Source organism: Mustela putorius, unplaced genomic scaffold (genome assembly GCF_011764305.1).
Source record: "Mustela putorius furo isolate JIRA1106 unplaced genomic scaffold, ASM1176430v1.1 tig00003962_pilon_pilon_pilon, whole genome shotgun sequence".
In the NCBI taxonomy this organism is placed as follows: Eukaryota; Metazoa; Chordata; class Mammalia; order Carnivora; family Mustelidae; genus Mustela; species Mustela putorius.
Genome location: NW_025422106.1, coordinates 17,068,072 through 17,076,183, shown reverse-complemented (window position 1 = coordinate 17,076,183; position 8,112 = coordinate 17,068,072). Strand labels below are relative to the sequence as shown.

Below are 8,112 nucleotides of genomic sequence, written 5' to 3'. Positions count from 1 at the left end.
ATCCAGGAGACTCCTTTATTTCTTCATCTATAGCACAGGCATTCCCGGAGGCCTGTCCCAACACATAGCTTTGTTCGGAAGCAATTTAAGGGAGAACTTGTGCAAGAGACCAAGAACCACACTCTGAGTCCCTTCTTAGCTTGTTCTAGATACAATACTCATCTTATTTGACTACTGCTAACAGCTTGTTTATTGAACACTTACTATATATTAACTCTGCTGAGTGAGTTTTTGGTGTCGGATGATTCAAAATTCTCAGTAATCTCAATTTCCACATAAGAAAAACACAGCATAGGTGAGGAATTTAAACTATAAAGAAATTAGATTACTTGATTCTTCTCTGACACAGATATTAGCGATCCTAGTATCCAAATCCAGATTTTAACTACCAGGCTACTCTGCCTCTCCTAGGACTGAAAGTTGAAAACACCGCCCTGCCAGTTCCTGTCATACTAGCCACCCTCGTCTCTGATTGGATCCTTTGCATATAATCACAGACAAAATAAGTTACCGAAAAGCTGAAGTATTATTTAACCCAGGAATAGAAATTGTGCTACATAGGAAGTACCACTTCCTACAGCTGACATCAGTAATCAATTATGGCATTATATTCAGTAACCCAAATTAAGGCCTCATGGTTAGTTGGTTGGTTGGTTGGTTTTTCCAGAAAACCTTTCTAATTATCCATCATAACTCTAACAAGATAATACATGATTGAAAACTATTTGCCATCCCTGATCTTGTCAAAACCCCATATTTTATAGATGAGGACAGTGACTCTCAGAGTCAGTTTGCCCATGGTCACATTGAACAAGTCATTGGCTAGTTATTGACTAATCAGGGTTAGACTGAGGATATGACACTGGATTCCCTTCATTTGATGGATCCTTTTTGATTTCCAAGAACTATGACTTTGGGTTTGGTGATGACTTCATAGATACAACATGAAAAGCCCAATCCATGAAATTAATAATTGATAAATTGGACTTTTGATGAAAAACTACTATGTGAAAGACAACATTAAAAGAGTGAGAGGACAGGCCACACACTGGAAGAGAATCTTTGTGAAACACATATCCATTAAAGCACTTGTGTCCAAAATATACAAAAAATCAAAATTCAATAATAAGAAACTCAAAAATGAGTAAACAAACAGCATGATTTAAAAATAGGTAAAAGACCTTATCAAGGCACCTCCCTAAAGAAGATATGCAAATGGAAGATTAACATATAAAAATATGTTCAACATCCTATGTCTTTAGGGAATTGCAAATTAAAACACTAAGATATGACTAACCCAGTAAAGTGGCTAAAATCCAAAATACTGACAAAAACAAATGCTGATGAAGATGTCGAACAACAGAAACTCTCATTCACTGCAGGTGGGAATGCACAAGGGTACAGGCACTTTGAAAGACCCTTTGGCGGCTTCTTATAAAGCTAGCCATAGTCTTATCATACAATCTAGCCATCACACTCCCAAATGAGTTGAAAATTTATGTCCACACAAAAGCCTACACAAAAACGTTTATAGCAGACTTTATTCAGAATTACCCCAAACTGGAAGCAACCAAGACGTCCCTAAGTAGAGGAACAGATAAACAAAATAATACATACATACAGTGGAATATTACTCAGCAATAAAAAGAAATGAGCTACCAAACCATGAAAAGACACTAAGAACCTTAAATGCATATTTCTAAGTGAAAGCAGCCAATTTGAAAGTGCTACATACTGTATGATTCTGGCTACTTGATACTCTGGAAAGCAAACGTATAGAGAGAGTAAAAAGATTTGAGGGAAGAGCACAGGGGAGCGTCAGGGCAGTGTAATTTCTGCAGGATACTTTAATGGCAGACACAGGAGGGGAAGAGAGAGCGCAGGAGGTCAGTGGTTTGCAAGTCTAGCTCCTTCCTTTCCCTCCCCACCCCTGCTCGCACTGTGTGTCAACAAAGGGAACTGAAGGCCTTTCTCAAACAGACTCATTCTACCTAAATCTGCATGAACTATCAGGCTTCTCCAAATGAATTCACCTGGAAAGAAATTATAGCGTCTAAAGAAAACATTTGGAAACCACCACCCTACAAGGTCAGTACATGCTGTCCAGTCCTCATGCTCTGTAATATAAGATTGCAAGGCATCAAGACGAAGATTTTTCTGGATTCCAACGTTCCACCAGGGTTCTATCAGGCTGTGTGGCATTCTAAATGAGCCTGACTAGTTTAGGATGCCTGAGCCCTGAGTCTGATACAAAGTTCAGACAAAGACTTAAGGCCCCATCCTAGGCCTCCTGTGCCCCAGAGAGGGCCAGGCCTTTGATTGTCTTCACTCCACTCTGACCTCAGCTGTCATTCTTCCTTTCCAAAGGATCATTTTCCATTTCACAGAACTCATAGCCCTTCTCCGTCCCATGAGGTCACTTCCTATGTTTTGCTAGGCACAACACACTCCCTTTCTCCTCTGCTCCATAGAGTCTAAATGAACAACTGAAACTGTTCAGCTTCCTTCTTCCAGCGTTCGGAAATCACCCCCAGGAGCTGGTGCCTAGTCAGCTCATTCTAAGTCCTATGTCAAGGCCCCGCCCATGCTCTCTGCTCTCAATAAAAGGCAGTCAGGGTGGCCCAAGGAACTAGAGGAGCAGACAGGCTGAGACCAATCCAGAAACCTCCAGCGCTCACAACGCAAGCTCCCTGCTCCCCACCGACATGAAGGTCTCCGCCACACTTCTGTGCCTGTTGCTCACGGCCGCCGCCTTCAGCATCCAGGTGCTCGCCCAGCCAGGTAAGGCCCTCTCGTCCTAAGGCTTACCTTATAACTGTCATTACTCTCATCCCAGCATGAGTCATCCCATGCTTGCTGCCTAGCCTACACTACAGAAATGGAGAAAGTGAAACCAACAAGGGGGAGGAGAAGAGCTGTCATGGCACAGTTAGTCAGAGCCAGAACCAGATGCCTGGGTCACTGAGGCCAGTCCCCATGGTCCTTCCTGACACCAGCCTGGAGAAGAAACACTCAACGCAACCACTACCTCAATGACCCTTACATTGTTTGGGGATGTGGGGACCATTTCTGATTGAGGATGTGAAGGACATTTCAGGCAGTAGTGGAGGGAAAGGAAAAAAAGATCTATAGTTCAGGGCTTTAAAATTTGGATTATAGCCCATGTACCAGTGGCTACGTAAGGAAGAAAAGGACCCAGAGGCCTCTCAGCCTGTGACACTGGTTGGCTTTAGAGCCCGTGGGGACAGAACGCTGGGAAACAAGGTCTTAGAACTTATCTATTTGGCGTCAGAGGTTTGGGGTCAGTAGACCCTCCTAATGACACTAGAGGGTTATTGTCATTTCTTCATCCCCAGTCATCAGTGAAGACCCAGTAGTTACATAGAGAAAATGGACTCCTCGCTACCAATTTATCCATGCAATGTGGATTAAGGCACTGGACGTAGGACCATTCGGTCCTGGTTGGAAATTGTGTGTTTGCTTTGTCTTCTCCTACCTTCACCTGTACTTGCAAATGCATGTTTATGATGCCCTATAACTCTCATTCTTCGCAAAATGTTTTTCAGGTTCAGTTTCCATCCCGATTACCTGCTGCTTCAATGTGGTCAAAAGGAAGGTCCCCCTGCAGAAACTGGAGAGCTACACGAGGGTCACCAACAGCCAGTGTCCCCAGGAAGCTGTGATGTAAGTGGACCATGCTCTAGCACCCTCTGCCGAAAGTTCTGAGTTCTGTACAAGAGAAAGAGATCAGGATTCATGCCCAAACAAGTCAGATAAATATATTGTCTGATCCAAAGGGATTTTTACCCCAGGGAGAAACTGAGCCCACAGGAGGGATATCCATACTCCCTCCAGGCTCCCCTTCTAGGAGCTTGGTCAGATCATCCAGGTTCCTTCAGCCAGCAGCCCGAGGGTCTCCCCTGGGATAGCATGAGCAATTTTCTTTTGAGCCCTTCCTCCCATCCTTCTGCTCCCACCTGTCCCTATCTAGCCCCCTCACCCAAGAACTCCTCAAGTTTAGGAGCCAACAGGCACCTCAAGGGGCTCCATCTAACTGCCCTCTCTCCCCACAACAGCTTCAAGACCAAAGCTTCCAAGGAGATCTGTGCTGACCCCCAGCTGAAATGGGTCCAGGATAACATGAAGCACCTGGACCAAAAGTCCTCAACCCAGAAGCCTTGAACCTTTGCACCTGGACCAAGAGACGGAGCCTGAAGAAAATCTTATTTATTTTCCCCCAACCCTCCCCAAGGGCAGAGCGATCTTATTTTATTACAATGTACAACAAGAGGCATTTTGTATAATAATTTAAAGCACATTTCTCAAATAATATTTAATGATATTTAAGTTATTAACATTTTGACTTTATCTGCCATAAATCCTGGCGAACATAAAGCACAGAATCTGTGGCATGTTTTCTTTTCTGTGAGCTCAGTCAAGTTCATGGCAGGATATCGATGTTCTCCCCCCAATGTGTCCACAGTATTGTGAGGTCCTTTTGGGGATCATCAGAGTGAAACATTTCTGTATTCTTGTGAATCATCGCTCCTGTATGTCAAAGGCCTGCTGTGTAGTGTGGTTGAAGTTAATGTTATTTAATGACTATGGAATTTTCAAAAAAAAAAAAAGAAATATAGGACTCTAAGCTACTTGGTCTTATTTTTCATGGGGTCACATTTAGCTGGGCGGCAGAAAATGGCAGCAATGGCTGGCAATTTGGGGTCGAGGGGCCATCCTCTAAGAAGTGTTTCAGATGCAACTGAGAATTCAGGTGCTCCTGCCCTTTGGCTCCAGTCCCCAATGTCACCTGCCCATTTCTTTTCTTGTCACACCTCCCTTTGTCCAGTCTTCCTCTTGTCTCAAATTTTCTTTAATGCCGCAAGTGTTATCCATCTAATTAATCCTCAAATTTAGACTCTTAGCTTAAAACTAGAGGAACCTAGATGTCCACCACCTAGGAACTCTTTTAAGGATTGTCCCTGAAGCATCCTTAAAAGGACTGGTCTTGAAGGATGACATGCCTTGGGAAATGACAAGGTTCTTCCTAGCTGGTCCAGGAGGGGAAGCAAGAGCTGGGACAGAGGGAGGAGTTCCCATCTAGCTGGACACTGGAAAAGATAAGATGCATTAAAAGTTTTGAAATAGGAGAGAAGGAAAGTGTCATTCAAGGTGCACATGAGGAAAGATAACCTGGTGTCCAAGGACGGGGAGGAGTGTGGGAGGGAGAGCCTGAGGGCACGTCACTGTTAACGGTGCAGGGGAGGTGAAACAGGATGGTCATGGGGGTGATGCTGGGTTGAATGGGCAAGACGGAGTGCTGTGTCAAAGGTTAGAGAGGGAAAGCATTTGGCCCGGGACATAGGCCTTCTCTTACAATCTCACAAAGCAACTATTTAGAGGGCTGGTGTCCTTAAGACCCAGAATGAAGGTATCTCCAGCCCCAATCTCCCAAATCTGCAAGCATCTGTTTGAAGGCATGGGACCTCCTTTCCTTACTGGTCTCTTAAGGTCGAGATTCCCTTGGACTGGATGAACATAGCTGGCTCCATTTTCAGATATGAGGCCCACCATAGTAAAGCACCAACACCAGATCCCTCACAGAGGGTAAGAGGATAGTTTTCTCGACAACGCAGCTCTGTAGAGCCTGGCATGATTGATCATGTGGAGAGATGCCATGAGTTCAGTGCACCAGGAAGCATGACCCTTGGATTCTGGTCCCAGAACTGACCCTGACTCTGTGTCACTTAGGTCAAGTCAATGTTAATCTCTCTCTCTGGCATTAAGATGCCCCATATGAAAGGGAAGCCTATACTGTGTCACAGGCAGAAAGCGAGGGGACCTGGCAGGTGACCTCACAAGCTCTCTCCAGTTCTAGGAGCCACGTCTCTTGGAAACTTGGCTGTGCCTGTTGGCTATGGTAGAATGGGGAAGGAAGGGACCTGGATTAAAATCATCGCACCAGCCAGGAGCCCAGCCTACTGGCAAACACCAGTCAGATATATCACCTGTCTGAAGACAAGCTTTCCACTAAAGTCCAAGGTAGCACACCCATGCCGCAGTAGCAATAAGGCAGCTGGGAGTCAGCTGGCCACAAGGGCCACATCCAGTTCCAATCTCTCTTCCACAGCCTCAAGGACAAGCTGGCTAATGAGGCCTGGACCCCTGGTTTCATTAAAGAGCTGCACCACGAATCCCCAACTAAGGGATGGAGACCCACCCTAAACTGACCCCCCACGCCACAGTCAAGACACAGCCCGCTTGTTCTCCCCAAGCTTTGCCCAGCTAACTGTACTCTGCGACTGTGTCATTATATTTAACTCACAACAAACTTTGTTCACAACATTGAACATAATTATCCTAAATCATGCGTCATCTCATTTAAGTTGCCGATGCTTTCCATGGCCTGACTTGGACAGCAGTGCTTTGAAAAATCCACTTCCTCATGTTGAGTGTTTCATTTCTGTGAACCCATTTATTCCCCTGTCAAATGGGGGTGAAGACCGGGGAAGTCGCGGGAAGCTGGCATGCCTCCTCTTGGGCACACCTCTGATCTCACCCTCAGCTCAGGTCATGATTCACTTTGCTCTCTTGGCATCCGCTGCCAGTGTCCTCCTCATGTCTTGCTTTCCACCCACAGGTTCCTCTTTGGGGTGTCTTCTCAGGTCAAGAGTTGGCTCAGCCTGCACATTTGCCTAAGGTTCAGAAGTGTGGGAGAGGAAACACTTTGGGTGACAACCTTCCACCAATGCAGGATGGAGGCAGATGTCCAAACACTTCTGCTACCCTTCTTCCCAGAGGTTGATTCTGGGAGCCATTCCATGGGCTTTTCAGGTAATCTCAGGAGAATCAGTCCCCATTGCCCTCTAGGCTGACCTGAATTATGCATACTTGGGTTGGCTTCTCTTCCTTCTTCATCTATGGTGCCTACTCAGTCCTGATGCCTGGGATCACTTCCAAAAGAACCATCGGCACACAGGTCCTTCTCTCAGGCTTTCCTTAATTAAGTCATGGTATCATAGAGTCAATATTTGTTCTCCTTCCCTTGGGTCGAAATCGGATCTCAACAGACAAGTTCACTGGGTCTGGGCCAGGAAATGAGCTAGGCATTTGGTTGGTGTGTTCACAAGGGCTGGGGCAAGACCATGGACTCAACTACATATTTTATAGGACTGGGTTCAAGAGGGTGACTCCCACATCAGGGCCAACAAGACTGGGACCAAGTTAGCTACATAAGTAGGAGAATGTTGATATAGGGATTTAGTAAATAAGTAAATGTATTGAAGATAATGGAAGTCAAGTCACTTACTACTGGAGAAGTTTCCATAGACTAAACATAAGAATGTCAGAAGGTTAGAGGAAAAAAACACAAAAAACACATGTTGTGTTGAACTTCAAATTGGAGGTACTGGTACAAACTCAAGAATTTACAGGTAGATGATAGAGAAATGATAGATCGATAGATAATAGATCAACAGAGAGTAAATGATAGATAGACGATAGGTGATTGGTAGAAATACACACACGGGTCATAGGATGTGTATCTTTTTAATCACCAAACCCGTTTTTCAAATACTACTAAATATTTTTCAAACCCATCACCTCAATTTACTTCCACACCCACCAGCAATGTTTGAGGGCTAGAGTTTTTCCACATTTGACATTGCAACACTTCTTTCTATCAATTGTTTTTAAGTTAGCCATTCTGCATGAGCATAATTCCCCATAATCCACATAGCTGTGGTTTAAATTTTCGCTTTACTGGTGACTAAGGAGGCTGAGCATCTATTCAAGTGTCTGTCAGATATCTTCTATCATGAAGTTTCAGGCCATGTCTTTTGTCCATTCTTTAGATTTTTAAGTTTAGACTTTGTCCATTTGTAGATTTTCTGTCTTTTTATTATGAATTAGTGGAGGTATTTTCTGTATTCTGAATAGGAAGTCTCAGGTGTGCAAACTTAAATGCCTTTTCATAACCTGTGGTTCTCCTTTCCACTCCCTTAAAGATGCCTTTGCATGAAGAGCCTCCTGATTTTTAATATGTTCCATTTATCAGTATGTTCCTTTACAGTTTGTCCTTCGGTTTTCTGTTTAAGAAAACTTCTTTAAACCATC

The 8,112-nt window shown here is 44.3% G+C and overlaps 1 protein-coding gene across 1 annotated transcript; it reads left to right on the top strand.

Annotated features, from left to right (window-relative positions):
• The first annotated feature begins 2,616 nt into the window (after window positions 1-2,616).
• LOC101686814 (C-C motif chemokine 8) lies at window positions 2,617-4,645 on the top strand. Its single transcript, XM_004747092.3, has 3 exons — window positions 2,617-2,781; window positions 3,567-3,684; window positions 4,077-4,645. Exons 1-3 carry the CDS (start codon window positions 2,706-2,708, stop codon window positions 4,180-4,182), a joined length of 300 nt encoding a protein of 99 aa, XP_004747149.1. The 5' UTR covers window positions 2,617-2,705; the 3' UTR covers window positions 4,183-4,645.
• The last annotated feature ends 3,467 nt before the right edge of the window (window positions 4,646-8,112 follow it).